General features: G+C 43.0%; 2 protein-coding genes across 4 annotated transcripts in view; one reads left to right on the top strand and one right to left on the bottom strand.

Moving 5' to 3' along the window:
- The window catches only part of CAT (catalase), a 33,940-nt gene extending 33,089 nt beyond the window's left edge, over positions 1-851 (top strand). The window contains exon 13 of the mRNA XM_054440009.2: positions 160-851. Within this exon, the coding sequence (XP_054295984.2) occupies positions 160-225 (66 nt within the window). The 3' untranslated portion in view covers positions 226-851. The remainder of the gene's footprint in view (positions 1-159) is intronic.
- Positions 852-7,576: 6,725 nt separating this feature from the next.
- Positions 7,577-20,980, bottom strand: part of ELF5 (E74 like ETS transcription factor 5) — a 35,037-nt gene continuing 21,633 nt past the window's right edge. For 2 of the 3 annotated variants that reach the window (XM_054439068.2, XM_054439067.2), the window contains exons 4-7: positions 18,784-18,834; positions 11,231-11,299; positions 9,573-9,768; positions 7,577-9,115 (exon numbers count right to left, since the gene is read on the bottom strand). In XM_054439068.2, the coding sequence (XP_054295043.1) occupies positions 9,019-9,115; positions 9,573-9,768; positions 11,231-11,299; positions 18,784-18,834 (413 nt within the window). In that variant the 3' untranslated portion in view covers positions 7,577-9,018. The remainder of the gene's footprint in view (positions 9,116-9,572; positions 9,769-11,230; positions 11,300-18,783; positions 18,835-20,980) is intronic. The other variant, XM_054439069.2, reaches the window with a different exon arrangement.

The following is a 20,980-nucleotide window of genomic DNA, read 5'->3' as shown; positions in this document are numbered from 1 at the left end:
AAAACACATACTCTTCATTTTAGCCCTGGGCAATTTAAGACAGTTAAAGTGAATGAATTCTGAATTATTATTTTCATTTGCATACATATTAAAACTAAGTAAATATCATGTTGCTGCCTATGAGGTGATTAACCTGCCCATCTTGTTCTTTTAAAACAGAATGCGATTCACACCTTTGTGCAGTCCGGATCTCACCTGGCTGCAAGGGAGAAGGCAAATCTGTGAGGCCGGGGCCCTGCGCCTGTGCAGCGAAGCTTAGCGTTCATCCGTGTAACCCGCTCATCACTGGATGAAGATTCTCCTGTGCTAGATGTGCAAATGCAAGCTAGTGGCTTCAAAATAGAGAATCCCGCTTTCTATAGCAGATTGTGTAACAATTTTAATGCTATTTCCCCAGGGGAAAATGAAGGTTAGGATTTAACAGTCATTTAAAAAAAAAAATTTGTTTTGACAGATGATTGGATTATTCATTTAAAATAATTAGAAGGAAAGTTTCTAGCTAGAAATATGATTTTATTTGATAAAATTTGTTGAAATTATGTATGTTTACATATCATCTCATGGCCTATTATATTAAAATATGGCTATAAATATATAAAAAGAAAAGATAAAGATCCACTCAGAAATTTTTATTTTTCTAAGGTTCTCATAGGAAAAGCACATTTAATACACCAGTGTCGTCAGAAAATAACTTGAGCACCATCATGGCTTAATGTTTATTCCTGATAATAATTGATCAAATTCATTTTTTTCACTTGGAATTACATTAATGTTAATTCAGCACTGATTTCACAACAGATCAATTTGTAATTGCTTACATTTTTACAATAAATAATCTGTACATAAGAAAAGAGTTGGTGTTTTATTTCTTTCGACTCCATGTGTAACTGTAAACTGCCACCAGACTCTTAATTTGAACATCATCATTTTCAGATGTTTACCCTTAAAAATGGAAATGCCAGTATCTCGAGGACTCCATGTTATTTGTTTAAATCTATAGCCTTTGGACAGCCTTCTGAGACACTGATAAAATAGCAAATGCCCTAACTGTGAAAATTACTTTAATCTCTTGTCCATTTGCTCACTTACCTATGATTGACTTTTTAAAATAAGGGCTCAGAACCACTAGTCACTTTCCTCTTCCTTCTTTTTAAAACCCATATTTGCCTATCATGGTTGAAAATCACGTGGAAGACTTTAAAGATGAGTTCTGAATACTAAATGAAAATTTGTTTTCCTTGAAAATCTTTATTCTGTTCATATTCAAAACCAGTTTGTGCTGGGTGTGGTGGCTCATATGCCTGTAATTCCAGCACTTTGGGAAGCCAAGGCAGGAGGATCACTTGAACTCAGGAGTTTGAGACCAGCCCGGGCAACATGGCAAAGCCCTGTCTGCACAAAAAATACAAAAATTAGCCGAGTATAGTAACGCATGCCTGTAGTCCCAGTTACTAGGGAGGCTGAGGTGGGAGGATCTTTTGAGGCGGGAGGATCTCTTGAGCCCAGGAGGTTGAGGCTGCAGTGAGCCGTGATTGCACCACTGCACTCCAGCTGGGCAACAGAGTGAGACCTTGTCTCAAAACGACAACAACAATAACAACTAAAAACAAAACAAAAAACCAAACCAGTTTATACTTTCAGGAGTTACTGAGTTATGGGCTTCAGGAAACCATGAGACCACTAGCAGACAGATACAAACTCATTCTTGGTCTTTTAGCTCAAATTTCTTTACTCCTCTGTCAAACCCTCCTGCCTGAATTCCCCCTGTATTTGAGTATGCTTTGAGACTGTTATATTTGTAGACATAGAAAATAGATTTATCGGGCTGGGTGCAGTGGCTTACGCCTGTAAACCCAGCACTTTGGGAGACAAAGGCGGGTGGATCACCTGAGGTCAGGAGTTTGAGATCAGCCTGGCCAACGTGGTGAAACCTCATTTCTACTAAAAATACAAAAATTAGCTGGGTGTGGTGGCATGTGCCTGTAATCCCAGCTACTCGTGAGGCTGAGGGGAGAATCACTTGAACCCAGGAGGCGGAGGTTGCAGTGAGCCGAGACTGCGCCACTGCACTTTTTATTTGGAAAGGTGAGAACTTCTGGAGATGGTTGGTGGTGATGGTTGCAAAACAATATGAATGTATTTAATGCTACTGAACTGTACACCTAAAAATGGCTAAATGGTAAGTTTTGTGTTTATTTTACCACACAAAAATCCAACGGTCCATTCTTAGTCCTTGTCTTACATGGCCTCTCAGCAGTGTTTGACACAGTTGGTCATTCACACTGCCTTCTTCATTATTTATTTATTTTAGAGATGGCATATCATTATGTTGCCTAGGGTGGCCTCTGCCTCCTGAGTAAATGGGACTACAGGCACACATCACCATGCCCAGCTTTCCTCCTCCTCCCTTTCTCCTCCTCCTCCTCCTTTTTCTTCCTCTTCCTCCTCTCTCTTCTTCTTGTCCTTCTTGCCCTCATCCTCCTCTTTTTTCTTTTCTTCCTTCTTCCTTTTTTCTTCTCTCTCTTTTTTAAAATAAGAGCTTTATTGAGATATAATTCACATACCGTAAAAACCACCCATTTAAAGTGTACGAGTAAATTTTTTTTGTATATTCACAGAATTGTGCAACCATCACCACAATCAATTTTGGAGCATTTTCATCACCCCAAAGGGAAACCTGTACCTATCAGCAGCCACTCTCCATTTCTTTCTTAACCTAGCCCCCAGCCCTAGGCCATCATGAATCTAAGATTTGCCTACTCTGCATGTTTCATTTAAATGGAATAATATAGTATGTGGTCTTTTGTGTCTGGCTTCTTTCACTTAGCATAATATTTTCAAGATTCTTACATATTGTAACATCTATGAGTGCTTCATTTTTTAAATTGCCAAATAATATTCCATTGTATGGATTTACTATGTTTTATTTATCCGTTTATCATTTGATGGACATTTGGGCTGTTTCTACTTTTTGGCTATTATGAATAGTGCTGGTATGAACATTTCTGTACATATTTTTGTGTGGACATAACATTTTCATTTCTTGCATTCTCATCTTAAAAGGTGTTTTTCGGGCTGGGCGCGGTGGCTCCTACCTGTAATCCCAGGACTTTGGAAGGCTGAGGTGGGTGGATCACGAGGTCAAGAGTTCAAGAGCAGCCTGGCCACTATGGTGAAACCCCATCTCTAATAAAAATACAAAAAAAAATTAGCTGGGCATGGTGGTGGGCGCCAGTAATCCCAGCCAGTCAGGAAGCTGAGGCAGGAAAATTGCTTGAAGCTGGGAGGCGGAGGTTGCAGTGAGCCGAGATTGCGCCACTGCACTCCAGCCTGGGTGACAGAGCAAGACTCCGTCTCAAAAAAAAAAGGTGTTTTTCACCTACACTCTGCCACACCACTATCTAAAAATGTAAATATTAGACTCCCAATATTTAAAAATCTGTTCTTTTGCTATGTCAAGCACCCTTGACATAAGTAACTCCATCTTAGAGACTCCATCTTATATCTCATAGGGCACTTTGCGAACAGGGACAAGATGTTTGCTCAATAAATAAAGACTGCATCCAACCAGATGAGGACATCAACTTTTCCACCATCAGTCCTCACCAGAGGACTGTGGCTATAAAAAGAACAGGACTTGCGCAGCTTGAAATAGCCATCTTAACTAACACCATCTTGCTGTTAATCATGATAATCACCTGGCATCTGCCACTGAAGGCTCTCGGACTGCCTGGCCCAGACCAGGAGATTCTTTTTGCCTTAGTCGCTCTCCCTGAACTGATTCAATAACCCTTTCTTCCTATCCTTCTTCTTTTGATGTTCAATGTTACTTTGTTGTGGAATGTTTACTCTATAACATTTATATTTTAAGTATACTATTATGTATGGTCTGCCGTATTGACTGACTTGTGGAGTGGCTTGAGCCTGTGTGCCTGCAGCTCTGACTACCGAGCGAATGGGAAGCACTGAGGCAAACTCCCTCCTTGGGAACTCTGTGCAGCTAGTTGCTTTTGTGATTGAGATTACTTCAATGAAAGTCAGACACTGTGGAAAGACACAAATGTGCATGGACCTGATCATCTCTGACCTCATGCTGCTCATGAGACTTGCTCTTCTAAAAGGAGGACTTGGTCTGGGCTTTCAGAAGCACTGTGAAGGATCGCCTAGTTTGTTTCAAATAAATGTCAGAATTTTGGTTTAAAAACACATTAATTCGGCCAGGCATGGTGGTTCATGCCTGTAAGCCCGGCACTTTGGGAGGCTGAGGAGGGGAGATCATTTGAGGTCAGGAGTTTGAGACCAGCCTGACCAACATGGTGAAACCCCATCTTTACTAAAAATACAAAAAATTAGCTGGGTGTGGTGGTAGACACCTGTAGTCCCACCTACTCAGGAGATTGAGGCAGGAGAATTGCTTGAACCCAGGAGGCAGAGGTTGCAGTGAGCCAAGATTGTGCCACTGCACACCAGCCTGGGCAACAGAGTGAGACTCAATCACGAAAAATAAAAACAAGACCAACCACATTAATGTTTTCTTTCCTGGATAAAGGGCATCACTCTGATTTGTGATTTGTACCATGGAAGTGTTTTAAGAACTTCTTAGCACTCATTTTTCTGGGAGAAAAGCCACAAGCAAGCTACTTGGGCCATTTCTTTGCCTCTTAGTTCATGGCATTACCAAAGGGCAAAGGGCCAAATTCCACTTTAAACTCTCTGGTAAGCCAAATTGAAGGCCTTAACATTTTTTTTTTTTTTTTTAATCAGTGCTTTTAAAGATGCGAAGGGTTAGTGGAAGTCAACTTAAAAAGTTCTGTATAATTCTTTTTTTTTAGGTGGATTCTCACTCTCCTGCCCAGGCTGGAGTGCAGTGGCATGATCTTGGGCTCACTGCAACCTCCACCTCTGTAATCGCTTGAATCGAGTTCAAGTGATTCTCGTGTCTCAGCCCCCGAATAGCTGGGATTACAGATGCACCCCACCATGTCCAGCTAATTTTTGTATTTTTAGTGAGACAGAGTTTCGCCATGTTGGCCAGGCTGGCCTCGAATTCCTGACCTCAAGTGATCTGTCTGCCTTGGCCTTTCGAAGTACTAGGATTGACAGGTGTGAACCACTGCACGTGGCCAGCTCTGTATAATTTTGAACCTCTGAAAAATGTAAACAATCACATATTAATATACGGAAAGTTTGCTATGGAAAGTTCTATTGCAGATCCTTTTAACAAAACAAGTACTTATTCCCTTATTTGACTATTTGATAAGTGAATTTTGCATTATCTATTGCTTTAATTTTTTGTTGTTTTGCTTTGGTATCTTTTGCTCAAAGTGTAATATTTTATTTATTTTTTTGAGACAGCATCTCACTCTGTCACTCAGACTTGAGTGCAGTGGCACCATCACAGCTTACTGCAGCCTCAACCTCTTGGGCTCAAGCCATCCTCCCACCTCAGCCTCCCTAGTAGCTGGGACTACAGGTGCACACCCCCACGCCCAGCCAATTTTTGTAATTTTTGTAGAGATGGGGTTTCATCATGTTGGCCAGGCTAGTCTCGAACTCTTAAGCTCAAGCGATCTGCCTGTCTTTCCCTCCCAAAGTGCTGGGATTACAGGTGTGTGCCATGGTGCTGGGCCAAGTGTAGCATTTTAAACAGTCCCTTGTATTTTCCGTCCTTCAATGAATTGTATTATGGAGCTATGTGTTTAAGTAAAACTCTTTACCTTAAAGAGTGTGGTGAATTGGACAGTGATCCCCCAAAAGATATATCCATGTTCTAATCCCTGGAAACTGTGAGTGTGACTCATTTGGAAAAAGGATCTTTGCAATGTTGTAAGTTACAGATCAAGAGAGGGCTGGGTGTGGTGGCTTACGCCTGTAATCCCAGCGCTTTGGGAGGCCTGGGCAGGCGAATCACCTGAGGTCAGGAGTTTGAGATCAGCCTGGCCAACATGGTGAAACCCTGTCTCTACCAAAAAATACAAAAAATTAGCCGGGCATGGTGGTGTGTGCCTGTAGTCTCAGGTAGTTGGGAGGCTGAGGCAGGAGAATCGCTTGAACCCAGGAGGCAGAGGTTACAGTGAGCCAAGATTGTACCACTGCACTCCAGCCTGGGTGATAAGAGCAAAACTTTGTGTCAAGAAAAATAAAATTAAGAGGAAGTTATCCTGATTACTCAGGTGGGGCCTAAGTCAAATAATAAGTGTCCTTCTAAGAGACAAAGGGGAGAAGAAGGAGCAGCATATGTGAAGACTGAGGCAGAGATTGGAGTTTTGCAGCCACAAGCCACGAAATGCCTGGAGTCACCAGAAGCAGAAAGAAGAAGGGAAGGATTCTTTCTTCTTTTTTTTCTTTTTTCTTTTCTTTCTTTCTTTTTTTTTTTGGAAGGATTCTTTCTTAGAGCCTATGGCTTCCTTGATTTCAGACTTGTTGCCTCCAGAAGGGTGAAAGAAGACATTTCTGTTGTTTTAAGCCACCAATTTTGATAATTTGTCACAGGCAGCCCTAGAAAGCAAAGAGGAGCTAGTTAATGGTTTTTTTGAAACGAAAATTTCTTGACTAGCAAGAAGGATGAATGTTTTTGTTCTCTGAACTGCTTGGTGCCCAGGGAGTGGGAGGGAAAGCATCCACATCTAGACAGTATGTTTCTCTGCAGTCCTGCCCACTTCTGCCTGTTTGTCCCACCCCAGTCCCTGCCATGCCCCTGAGATGCTTGGCTCTGCTTTATTGTCACTGCCAAGCTCTTGCCTGAAAACTCCCCATTTCCCTCCTGTTAGCTAATTTCTCTTCTCCTGGACAGTCTTTCCTTTCATCCTGGCTGTGGTCCATTAACATGGTACTTACCTCTTCAGGTGGCCAGGACATGGGTCCCACATTCAAAATGTAAAGGCATTCTGGATGTTTTAACAACCACCATCAATAGTGCAAGAACAAAGTTGAATGGCAGCTGACAACCTGAGTGTCCAGAAGGCAATAGGAAGTGACCAAATCCTCTGTCCAAAGGTGCAACTTCAATTTAGCTCCAGGAAATTAACACCACAAAAGACTGAGAAACTAGTGTTGCCAGATATGATTTTAAAACAGAAGCTAGAAATCTGGATTTTTAGGTGAATCTTTCGATTTCTAAATTAGGCCATGAAGCAACAGTAAGAAATAAAAGAAAACCTCAAGAAAGCAGACAATACTATGTGCACCAAACAAAAATGCATCTGTAGGCTGTGTGTGTCAATGAACTCCATTTTGTGATGGGAACCTCTGTCTTATGATATTAAAGGTGGAGGGTAAGATTACTCCATATGTTTCTTGCACCTTTTTGGGCTCTTTAAATATCTCCAGCCTGCCAGGTGTGGTGTGGATTTAGCAAAGGTTCATAGTATTCCAGGTACTTGGGAGGTTGAGATGGGAGGATCACTTGAGCCCAGGAGTTAGAGGCCAGCTTGGGCAACAAGCAAGAACCCATCTCCAAAAATAAAAGATAAATCTCCAACCACGACTGCTAGGAAATGGAAGAATCACCAAAGGTTTTACAGGTTGTCAGTGTTTTGCTGAGGCTACCATGCTGAATTGAATGATACACAGAAAATTGAACATGTTAAATACTTTATTCACATTGTTTACAAACTATATCCACCTGGAAAACACATGAATCCAAAAATAGATTATTTTACAGTAAGTCACATTTTTTAAAACAGGTTATTTTGAAGTTCAACTCTAAGCACGGAGGTCTTCAGCCTGTACAGCGATTCAGTGCCTCACCACTTGATTCCTGCTCTGGTGAAACAGAAGTCCTAGGGGCAGTCCACCTAGCTGTCAGTCACTGATAACTTACATACTAGTGATTGATGAGAAAATGTCAGTGCAGACTTTAACCCATGAACATTTATTGGTGTAAATTCACTGTCACTGTTTTTGTCAAGGAAATACATGTTTTAGTGCTTGAATAAACATCAGGTAGAAAGACAAAACAAAAAAGACACACAATTTAATTTGCTATTACAGAGTTGTTAGGACATTTCCGGTTTTATAAATGTTTAACATCTGGACCAGTGATGGAATCAATGAATTTCGATTTTATTGTGTTGACAGCTTGAATCATAGAAACAGCAGTGATTTTGTAATTGATGCCAGTGTCTGTTGACTAACTCTGCATATCAGATGCCAGCCATCAGTTAGAAGGGGGAATAAACTCAGCAACAATTAATAATGTAGTTAATGTTAAGTGTTTAAGTCCAGAAGGATGTCTGTGGAAGTTTTGCTGAGTGGTCAAAAAGATGCTCTGGTTAAGAAACTTTCTGTGAACCTATGTTAAATCCAATTATGTCCCAGCTTGATGGCTTAGCTCTTTCATTAATTAAGATACTTTTCTGCCCAGGTGCCGTGGCTCACACTTGTAATCACAGTACTTTGGGAGGCTGAGGTGGGAGGATCGCTTGAGCATAGGAGTTCAAGACCAGCCCTGGGCAACATAGCGAGAACCCGTCTCAAAAAAAAAAAAAAAAAAAAAAAAGGATACTTTTCTATGGATTTTTGACTTTAATAATTTAAAATCTAAAGTATGTGTGTCTTATATCTCACCCTCTCCTACCATAACCTGCAAACTAATCATGCTTTCCCCCACCTTTGGTGAGCTGCCACAGTTATTTGAAAACTTTTGAACCTTTGGGATGGGAGCATTGGATGTGTCTCTAATGGCATAACTGAATAGTTTTTCTCTGATCAGCATCAATGGCATGGGCTGTTGTCATTCCACAACTCTAGGAAAATAAAGTTTGATCAAGACACCACAAAAGATCATCCCCTCATCCCGTTAGGGAGAACAAAGGATTTCTTAAGAGTTGCTGCTCTCACCGCCCATAGACAACAACTCTGAATCCAAATGTAAGCTGAGATGTGGAGAAATTTTATCAGCATGTTTGCAGGTTAAAAAAAAAAAAGAGAAGAAAATGAAGCCTTTCCAATGTCTATTGCAATCTGATTGTTTTAAAAGACAGAAATCCATAAAATGAGCTTGATGCCTGGAGCAGATCATAGCTTGTCTTCCTGCCACCCATGTGCATTTTTTCCAAATTTGTACACTAACCTTCGGTCGACCCGCTCCAAAATTCCTGTTTTATAGTAGTATCTGAAAAAGCAAGCAGAAGAGAAATTCTGGGAGAGTTTGCACCCTAGGAAAACAACAGAACACAAACACTGTCTCCTCACTCCTCTCAGGTGACAAGGCTGGTCTTTGGTTACCCTGGTATTTTCATGCCCTGTTATCAACTTACACTTAAACCTTTCCCAGACATCTTGAAGACTGAACCTCACCATTCTCATTTCAAAATGTGTTTTTCTTTGTGTGTGTGGGTGTGTGAGATGGCTTGGATTCAGAGTGATCCCTGGGGAATACTGCCAAGAATGCTAAGGACAGCGTGTCGATTTACAAGCCATAATCCTACCTGTAACTAAGAACCAAAGTTTTGTTTCATGACCTTTCCATTATCAAGTAAAAAACCTGCAAAAACAGAGTAATTTTCTACAGCCAGCCATTTTATATAACTCTTCTTGAAGGCTCATGGTATTTTATGCTATTAACTTACCTCAGGGCTCTGCTCAACTTTTCATATGTCATTCTGTCATTTTTCTTCCTTTGTCCCCACATCTTTGCCAGGGCTTCTGATTTAACCACCCGAAAAATTCCTTGTTCCCTATCTTCCCATTCCAGAATGCCACAGTTTTCTTCAGGAGATAGAAGCAGGTCTCGTACAAATTCCCATAGATGAGAACTTTGGAGGCCTTTTGAAAAGGGGAAAACATTAGCTATTTACAATTTTTTTTTAATTTTTTTTTTTTTTTTTTTTTTTTTTGAGACAGAGTCTTGCTCTGTCACCCAGGCTGGAGAGCAATGGTGCGATCTCGGCTCACTGCAACCTCTGCCTCCCGGGTTCAAGCGATTCTCCTGCCTCAGCCTCCCAAGTAGCCGGGATTACAGGCGCCTACCATCATGCCTGGCTAATTTTTTGTATTTTTAGTAGAGATGGGTTTCTCTATGTTCACCAGGCTGGCCTTGAACTCCTGACCTCAGGTGATGTACCCGCCTCAGCCTCCCAAAGTGCTGGGATTACAGGCATGAGCCACCGTGCCCGGCTTGTTTTTTTTAATTTTAAGAGAAGAGATGTACAATTTCTCACTAGCTCATGAGAATTGCTGCTTTGTGGAATATTTCCCTTTGTTATGACTGATTGCTCTACCTGGAAACTTACTGAGCTGTGACATGTCTGTGTCTCCCATCCAAGCAATTGTGAAACACACATTCAGAGACACCCAATTTACATTGACTGGCAGCACTGTGACTCACAGATGTTCTATGGAACTACAGTTTAACTTTTATGGAATGAATGAAATGACAGTCAAATGATCTTTTCATTCTTCTTTCTGACAGGCGGCATGGTTGTACTGATTCCATAGCCACAACTGTCTGGGTGGACTGATCCTGCAATTGTGTTTTTCATGAAAGGCTGGTATTTCTCTTATTCTATGATATGGGGGTTAAGACCAGCTCTAGAGTCCCACTGCCTGGGTCTGGGTCCTGAATTCACCTCTTCCTACTTTTATAACCATAAACTCTTATGGTTACTTTATCTATAAAATGGGATAATAAGAGTACCTATCTCCTAGGATAGGTTAGAGGATATAATGATTTAATACATACCAAGCGGTTAGAATTATGCCCAGCATATAGCAATTGTTTTCTACACACACATTTGTGAAATTACAAGCTTGACACTGCTCTGGGCTGATCTCTTAGTGCTGGGGAAGCTAATAGGTTTGCCAATTCCCAGTGTTTTCTTTGTTATCCTCCTCTGAGAAGAAGCCACAGTGGACCCAGGACTGGATCTGGCTCCAGATGGTGGAGCCAGAACTTGAACCCAGGGAGTTTTCATTCCAAAGCTAATGTTCACAACTATGATCATGTCTTTCATAGTAGGTGTTCAATAGACATTTAATGGATAATTATTAGCTATGATTTGTTTAGCGTTTGCTATTTTCAGATGCTCAGTCTCACCCACTCTTATGAGAAGAAATCAATCTGACTTTGATAATACGTATAAAAGCAATCACTGATTTCTTTACTACCTTCCTTGGGGAGTAACTGGCCCAACTCAAATGTTTAGTTTCAAAGCTTATTAAAGTAGATGACTTTGTCTTAGGAATGGTTTTAAGAAATTAGAAATGAAAACCGGCATCCTGCACTTACTTGTTCTACTATGACTGTGACAGTCTTGACTTTTGATGCCACTTGTTTTCAAGCAGTTGGAATCAGCATCTGAAATAGAATATAGCAGTGGAAAGGGATATAGAGGTCACATTCAGACCTCAAGTCATACCCAAATGAGCAAATACTAATTGAACGCCTTTGTAGCAAAAGACACCACATTAGGCACTTTGGGGGTGATTACTAGGTGGCAGATGTCAAGATGCTTTAAGATGTGCCTTTGAGGAGCACTTGTATTCAATCTCACCTCACCCTGATGAGAATAAATAAATCGGTTTTTATCGAGACCCATGCAGGGCCTTCCTAGGAGGCCATGGTAAGGACTTGGGACTTTATATCAAAGTTTAGAGCAAAGATCCTCAATTTAAGAAGATCTCTCTTGCTTCTGTGTGGAGAACAGACTGGAAGAGACACAAGTAGAAGCAAAGAGACTACAGCTTATGAAGGGTAGAAAGCAAGACGTTAACTCTGTGCTGATTTAAATGATAACTCAGGCTGTGAGTCACAACCTGAGACACCTGGACAAGCATTGTCCCAGAGTAGTATATGAGTTTTTAAAATGGTGGCACCAGATCTGCCCCTCCAGCTCACACTCAGTCTCCACTGCTTTTCTTAGCCCCTTGCTTGCTTTGCCCCAGCCACCCTGGCTTCAGGCTCTCTGGAAATGTGCAGGCACATTCCACATCAGGGGCTTCGCAGTTGCTCTTCCACTTGTCCAGCACGTTGTTCCCTTGGATACTTGTGGTGCATGCCCTCTCTCAATCCTGGTTCAAAATCACCTTCCAGTGAGGCCTCCTCTGACCACTCAAGTTGGGTCTGCACATCCTCCCCACTGCTCCGCATTTTACGTAGAATATTCAAGCATATTCTATTGTGTATTTATTCATGAAGTTCACTGTCTGTCTGTGCACACGAGGGGGCAGGGATTTGTGTTTCCCGACATAACCCTGCAGCACCTAGCACACTGCTGGGCATATAGTAGGTGCTCAGTATCATCGAGCAGCCACTGGGCTATGCTATAGTAACTGTACTGTACCACATTATACTAACTATACTGTTCTATACCATGCCATACTGTACTATACTGACTATACCACACCATACTGTACTATACTATACTATCCTGTGCTGGACATACTATGCTGTACTAACTATACTCTACTGTACCATACTATACTAACTATACTGTACTGTACCATGCTATATTAACTATGCTATACTGTACTATACTACACTACACTAACTACATTATACTGTACTATACCATACTAACTATACTGACTGTACTGTAGTATACCATAACTATACTATACTATATCATACTGCACTGTTCTGTACTGCACTACACTAATGTTCTATTACTGTACTGTACTGCACTAACACTATACTACAGTGTACTATACTATACTAACTGTACTGTACCAACTATACTATATTGTATTACACTATAGTATACTATATTTACTGTACCACACTGTACTATACTATACTATATTAACTGTACTGTACTGTACCAACTATACTATATTGTATTACACTATAGTATACTATATTTACTGTACCACACTGTACTATACTATACTATATTAACTGTACTGTACTGTACCAACTATACTATATTGTATTACACTATAGTATACTATATTTACTGTACCACACTATACTATACTATACTATATTAACTGTACTGTACTGTACCAACTATACTGTATTGTATTATACTGTAGTATACTCTACTAACTATGCTGTACTGTGCTATATTATACTGTACTGTATTATACTAACTATACTGCATTGTACCAACTATACTATATTGTATTATAATGTAGCATACTATACTAATCATACCATACTGTACTGTAATAACTATACTATACTGTACTATGCTATACTAACTACACTGTACCATATATTATATTCTACTGTACATACTGTATTATATGAACTAGAGTGTACTAACTATACTATACTGTACTAACTATACTGCACTGTACTGTAGTATACTAACTATACTGTACTGTGCTACACTATACTATACGAACTATACTATACTATACTACATTATACTGTACAACTATCCCTGCTGCATCGTCTAGTATGTACACTGTCACTGCTGAATGAAGGAAGGGCCGGAATGACACCCTGTGCCCCACACTGTTGCTTAGGGTGACCTCTCTCAGTGCCACTGGGTCATGCCACCTCGCCGGCTAAACATCCTGCAGTGGTTCCCCATTTCTTCCAGGATGAAGGCTGCACATTAGGTAGGCCTTTCACAGACTGACCCCCACCCAGATCTCTAGCCGTATCTCTTTCTGCTTCCCAACGTTTTCCCTTCCCTTGGGTCAAATGGTTCCATTGAGGCGTGGCTTTCTCCTGCCTCAGGACATTTGCACAGACTCCCCACTCTCCACTTCTACCCAGTGGACCTCTCACAAGACCTCTTCAGGAAGCCTTCTCTGAACTGACCCTCTGGGTTAGACCCCTTATGAGCCCCATAGAGAGCACCTGTGTGTGTTCCTTGGTATCACAACACTGGGCCCACCTTACCGGAAAGATTAATCTCTTTTTCTCCTCCACTATTAGCTGATATTTATGGAGCACTTACTAAATGCTAAGTGCTTGTTAAGGGCTTCACGTAGAGTATCTCATTTCATCCTTATAACAACCCTGTGTGATACTATTATGATTTTCATTTTATTGAGGAGGAATTGGAAGTCCAGAGAGCTTAACAATTTTTTCCAGGTGGTGGAACCAGAGAGTTCTCATTCCAAAGCTAATGTTCATAACTACTACTTTATCATGTCTTTCACAGCAGGTGTTCAATAGACATTTAATGAACCATTATTAGCTAAGATTTGTTGATCATTTGCTATTGTCGGATGCTCACTCAACCTTCCCCACCCTTATGAGATGTGTCTATTACTATCCCCAGATCGATCTGTTGTTTTGATTTAATCTTTTAGGAAAAGAGAAAACAAATGGAGTCATAAACAAAGGTGAATTATTAAGTGTGACTAGACAACAAGCTTTCACTGAAATGCCAAAATGGCAAGAAGTGGGAGGAAAAACATTGCCCTTTTGATCTTGATGATTTCTCCCGTGTTTTGGATGAAGGGGATCTGGATTGGTAGGAGGAACACAGTACAGATCAGCATGAGAGGGGTTTATGAGGCTGGTGGGGGTTTCTTCTGTGGGTCTTGCCAAGATAACCCTGTTCTGTCTGTTCCTAGTTCTGCAGTGATAGCTTTGAAGGTACTCATTGGTTGACTAGTCAAGGCCTCACTTGGCTGGTGGTGGCAGAGGCAGGGGGCTGAAGTCATTACTGCAATGTTAATATTGAGGCAGGTTCCTAAATCAACCTCCACCAGCACTGGGTGGTGGATCTGTAGCACCACCGTGAACCCACTGTATTTCTCTGTAAATGCCAGTTGTGTTTCAGGGTGCAGCTTTCCCTGGCTCACAACTTTCATCATCTTGACTATGTCCCTGCAGCTGGTAGGGAATGAGGGGAGACATAGCCCAGGCTCTCTGCAGTCTGTGGGATTTGGAGAGGCTTGGTTGGCCTTGAGCCTGGACACTTAAAATGTGGCCAAAGGATATATCCTCAATTGTTGATTGCAAGCACTCCAGAAGCTGGGGTGGGGGCCTGAGTTGCAGGGTTTCCAAAACAAGTTTATCGTATCCCCATGACACTAGCAGTCCAGCCATGCAGCCCACACCCCATGCCAGGCTGGTGCAGAGAAGCTCTGAGGCTCAGGAGCAGGGAGATGCCTGGCAGCGAACCCAGGACCATAGGCTTGGTTCCTGGGCCCAGCATACCCTCTATTGGCACTTCTGCAGTGGAGGTGAGTGGGGAGTGGGGCAGGTGGAGAGAAGAGACCAAGCAGAGAGGTAATGGGTTGTTTCACTTTGGCCAGCTCTGACAGTTTTGTAGCTTGTGTGTCTGGGCACCTACAGTGGGCACTAAGTTGAAAATTGTCCTGTTGTTTGAATTATTGTCAAGCTGGGCCCAGACCTTGAGGAGTTCCTGGGCCTTGGATCTCAACTGAGTGGGCAGCAGAGTGAACAGAAGGGTCTGGAAGCATGTGTACATATGTGCATGTGTGTGTGCGTGCATGTGTGAGTGTGCACAGCACAATGTAAAAGCACAGGCTTTGAGGAAATGTGTTGGAATCTCAGCCCCGCACTTACTTGCAAGTTATTACACCTCCAGTTTCCTCAGATGCAAATGGAGATAATAACACTCCCTAATGAGCTAGAACAAGGATTAAATGAGATAATGTAAGCAGAACACTTAGCACAGTGTTATGCTTAGCACATAGTAAGTGCTTAATAAATGGTAAGGAGAACTATTTATTTTCATTGAAGACCCAATGGGAACATTGCTGAAAGCCCCAGGATGCCACTTTGTCCTCATTGGCCAGGTCTTGGTCTTTGGATGGGACATCAGCACTGAAAGGCAATCTCTCATTTTTGGGTCAGGGAATATCTGAGACCATGAAACATCACCTGAGCCATAGGCACCGTGACCATGTGTCCTAGACTTTCTAGAATGGGCTCATTGTATAAACTACCAACCTGTTGTCTTCATACCTCCCCTTGTGCCCATCGAACTATCCATTAGGGTTTCTGTTTGGGGAAAGCATGGTCATCAGGGTTGGGTGAGGGCCAGAGATGGTCCTCAGGGGTCTCGGGGGAAGGCCATGGTGTTGTGGCCAAGGCATTGAGGCTGGAATATGGCAAAGCCTCAGCGGCTGGCTCTCAGGTGGATTTAGCTTCTTAACCCTGAGTTCAGTCTAGTTCTAGGCTCCCAAATGGAGCAGACAGGGAAGAGCCCATGGCACCAACCATCAGCAGAGGGCTTGTCTCCATGAGTGCATGCTCCAGAGATGCTAGCCCAGAGCCCTTGCCCCACCACTTCTATTTCTAGAAACTTCTCCCCACCTCTTCCCCATCACTGGGTCCAGGCCACCATCATCCTCACACCTCTGGGATGGAGCCTCCTGGCTAGACTGCTTTCTGACCCAGACAATAGCAGCCCAAGAGATCTTAAAATTTAAATATGATCTGATCACTTTCATGCTTATGACCTTTCAGTGGCTTCCCAGCTTGCTCCGAATGAAATCCTAACTCTGCTGCCCACAAAGTGGTGAGTGATCTGGCCCTACCTGCTCTCGGCCTCAGCTCCCACCCCTCCTTCTGCTAATGCTGCTGAGACTACTGATACCATGAGTGTTATACAAGTTATTATGCCTCCACTATCACAGAATTGAACCGCTCAGTAGAACCTGAGCGGTTCAAGATGGCAGCCACTTGTGGCTACTGAGCACTTGAAATTTGGCTCTGCAACAGAGGAGCTGAATTTTAATATAACTTAAGTAATTAAACTGGCCCCGTGTGGCTAGTGGCTACTGTATTGGCCAAGCTAATGCTAGACTCACTGGCCTTCTTTGGTTCTTTCTCTAAGACACCAAGATTGTTCCTGCCTCAGGGCCTCTGCACTGGCCATTCGCTGCTTGGAACCTTTTCTTCTCTCTTTTCCCGGGTAACTTCTGCTCATGCTTTAATTCAACTATTTCTTCCTCCAAATAGCTGTCCCTGGACCCAGTTTAAATGTGATCTTTCCCCATTACACACAAAGCACCCTGATCTTTCCCTTTATAATATCATCGTGATGAGCAGTTACGTATTTATCATTTGGGTTATTTGTTTAATATCTCTAGCGAGACCTTGCCTCAATGAGAGCGAGACTCAAATAGTGCTCATCACCACAGCTACGGTGCCTAGCTCTGGGCCTGGCATATAGTAAGTGTCCAATAAATGTTTGTTCAAAGAATGAAGGAAACAGGAGAGAAATAAATGGGTAAGGGGAGCAAAGGCGTGAAGGGCTTCAGATTTAGACACACCTGGGCCATCTGTTGCCTTCTAAGCATGTTGCCTTTAACCTCTAAGCTGCGGTTTCTCTCCCTATAAAAAGGCTATTGCACTAGGACTTGTCTCATATGGGGAGGGATTACCTGACACAATGTCTATAAAGATATTAGCACAGGGCCTGGTTCACAGGAAGCACTCAGTAAATGCTAGCTGTCATCTTCATCCTTATCCTCATCATCATAATCATCAGCACATTGAATCTAACTGTGGCTAGTTATATATTCAGGTTACACCTACTTCGAAAGAACTTACTGGACACACCTTCTCTTTCTATTGTATTAGCTTCCTTTTGTCGTGTGGAAGGCAGGCTGGTAAGTGATTCCTATTTGTAGGTGAAGACACTGACCCCTGGAGAAAGGGTTGGTCAGGTCCAGGTCACTACTACTTAGAGAGTAAAGCAAATGCCTGCCTGTAGCTCAAGTCTTTGGCCACAGTAATGTCTCCCGGGCTTCATAGGCTCATTTCTTCCAGGGGCTTTGCCTGGGTTAGGTGGGGTGGTAAAAGCTGGGATTTACATCCCCCAGGCTGTTGCAGATGGATCACAAGGGATTCTACCAGCACCAGGAAACAGTGTGTGAGCTTTGTTCACAGGTGGGTGAGATGCTACACCCAGGGGCCCCGAGTGATGAAACCTGGCGGAATGCAGAGCTGCTCGTGTGAGGGCAGCTGCAGTCTGCGGGGCAGGGCGCACCTGCCTAAGCCCGTAGCATGTGGTCCATGAACTGGCTATTCCTGTGCTAAGCATCAAAAACAAAATGAAAAACAAAATTCCAAAAACTTTTGTTAACTAGGATCCAAGTAATGTGAGTCCTCAGTTGATTGTTTGGGACTTTAAGGAGGAAAAAATCATAACCCATAAGAACAGTCCCTCTGTGTCTGCCCCTCCAGCTTGCAGCCCTCAGAGGCCTTGGAAATCACCATGTGCTCTGCTCCCTCTCTGCAGATGACTGAGCTGAAGCCCATGGGGGAATGGGGTTTGCCCAGGACCACATTTCCTCCTGGCCTCTGGGCCAGGGACTCAGTAACTAATAGTAATCATCATTGTCATCTTTAAAAAATGAAAGCACCAAAGATCCCTTTCCCGAGCCTTCTTCATCTGCCAAAGTGAAACAGGGAAGGTTAATCATCAGCATCAACAAGGTTATTTGAGATCCTCCATCGTCTTATAATTATAAACTCTACCTGCTTAGTGAGCTCAGAGTCTTCTTAAGCATTATGAACCACAAGGCTTCTAATAGTATTATTAGTGTATGACAAACGGATACTGGTTTGGGAGCATCTACACTGGTGGCGCATGCTGGGCTCTTTGTGTGCATCGTTTCTCAAACTTACCACAACCCACAAGGGTCACACTATTTTACAGATAGGGGAACAGAGTCTCAGAGGATAAGCAATCCATAGATCCAAGCTATGGTCCTACAGACCCACGCCCATGCTCTTTCGGTCACACTCTTTCCACCACGCTTTTCCCCACTGTCTTCTCCAGGTCTGGGATTGTTTTGGTTCATCAGCTTTTCAGTATGATCCTAAAAGAATGGTCAAGCCCATGTGCCAATGACAACCTTGACAGAGCCTTGGGTGGCTTGCGCTTGGTTACTTACAGTCTTTGATGGTGGCCTTGCTTTCTTCAGCGTCATTAAAAAAGGAGTAACCTGGGAAAGAAAAAGAAATCCAGAAACCATACCATGCAATCCTGGTTTCCACTGGCCAGGCCAGGAGAGGGGGTGTTGGAGGGAAGTGGAGTGACTGTCCCTCTTGAGGTTGGTTACATTTTAGAGGGAACCTTGGAGACCATCTGGTCTTAGAGTGTCACCCTGAAGCCATCCCCGAGAGGTGATAATTTCCTCATTTTTAAAGGTCATTTGGAGGGAGCACCCAGAACCAGGCTTCCCAGCAGCCTCTGCAGATTTTCTGAGCAGGCACTGGGGAGTAAGCTCTGGTCTGGGGTCCAGGGCTGGGCTGTGAGCTGGGCTGGGCTACTGACCCCTGTGCAGCCTTGCCCAGTCATTCAGTCTCTGGGCTTGTTGGTTTTTCTCATTGACATCACGTGATAAAATACCCACTAAGTTCCCCTCTGGCTAAGAGTCTATAGTCTCCGACATGGCCTCTAATCCCTTGGGGATAGGAATGTCTGTTATGTGCTGGTCAGTGGGGTGAACGGGCATAAGAGGTTGCAAGAAGTGCAAAGCTCTATGTGAATGCCGAGTTTAATGAGGATGTGGAAGATGATGTCAGGGCCTTGGTTCTCTTCTCTGTAGAATGGGGTTGGTTGGGGTTGAATGAGGAGTTTGAGACTGTGTTTTCACATAGCAGTTTAGGCTGAAGGATAAGTATGTCCTAGCTTGGTCCAACATGAGGACTAATTTCTACTTGCTAAGCAGACTGGAGCAGGGCACAGTTGTGATTTTTTATTCCTGGTGTCATGTTCTCATTGGTTTTGGTCAGCCAGGTGCCTCAGTTGACTCTGTCCAAAGGGCCGACTGAGAACAGGATGGGAGATTGAAGAGGGGCTCATTCCTCTCCTAGGCTGTGGAAGCCACCCTCTGACCTTGCTTCCCAGCAACCAGTGTCCCCAGGTTTCTGGGCCCTTAAATCCTACTGCAATACCTACGGAGCTGGATGGTGCCCAGGTCTTACAGCCCCCTTCCAGCTCCTCTCCTCCATAAAACTGCCTTATTCTGTGTCCTGTTCTGCCAGAGTCAAAACCTATGGGGTAGTATAAGGCATATATGAGGTAATAACCCCCAGTTCACTGTAGAATTTATGATCTAAATGGAGACACTTTTGAGAATGAAAGGTAGTGCTATGGTAATAATAATTACTCCAGGATCACAGGTAGAAACGATGTTTCCTGGGCAAATGGGGACAGTGTGAACTTTGATCGCAATATATATATCTCCACAATCTACAATCCACATGTCTAATTGAGAAACATTAAAAGAGGAATTTCAGAATGGAGTAGATTGGTGGAGTAGATAGTTTTACTGCTCAGCGTGGAACCCTCCTGGCCCAGAGAGTGCTTGAAATCCCACCATTAAAGGTGGCATTGTGATTGCAGGAATTCCTTACAAGAAGAAGATGTAATGTATGACCTATTAAAAAGCAGCTGGCTTTTTAGGTTTAGCCTATTAGTTTTGCACAGAGCCCTGGGGTAATAAAACCAGGGACAGGTTTTTTTGTTTTTTTGTTTTTTTTTTTTTTTTCGGAATTTTGCTCTTTTTGCCCAGGCTGGAATGCAATGGTGCAATCTCGGCTCACTGCAACCTCCACCTCCTGGGTTCAAGTGATTCTCATGCCTCAGCCCCCTGAGTAACTGGGATTATAGGCACGTACCACCATGCCCGGCTAATTTTGTATTTTTAGTAGAGATAGGGTTTCACCATGTTGGCCAGTCTTGTCTCGAATTCCTGACCTTAGATGATCTGCCTGCCTCAGCCTCCCAAAGTATTGGGATTACAGGCCTGAGCCACTGTGCCCTGCCAACAGGCTTTTTTTTTTTTTTTTTTGATGCAACCATTGCCAGGGAAGAGAGGTGCTTGTGGTGGGAGATGCCAGCACAGGGGCTGCACAAGGGCGTGGAGACAAAGGAGGTTGACTTGACATTTGGCCAAGCTGGCATTGCCAAGCTGCATCTTTTTCCAGAATAAAATACAACCCTCTCTGTGGCCCTAGGATTTTTGTGCAAGCCTGTTCCCTTGGGAGGATCCTAAATGAAGTCCCAAGCTCCTTCTTCTGGAGCCGTTGTGACTTGGTCAAACTTGTCCTCTTTCAGGGAGTGCCCACTCTGAGCACAGGACA

This window comes from Pongo pygmaeus, chromosome 9, assembly GCF_028885625.2.
Source record: "Pongo pygmaeus isolate AG05252 chromosome 9, NHGRI_mPonPyg2-v2.0_pri, whole genome shotgun sequence".
In the NCBI taxonomy this organism is placed as follows: Eukaryota; Metazoa; Chordata; class Mammalia; order Primates; family Hominidae; genus Pongo; species Pongo pygmaeus.
Note: the sequence above shows the minus strand (reverse complement) of the source record. Positions and strands in the feature narration are given on the sequence as shown.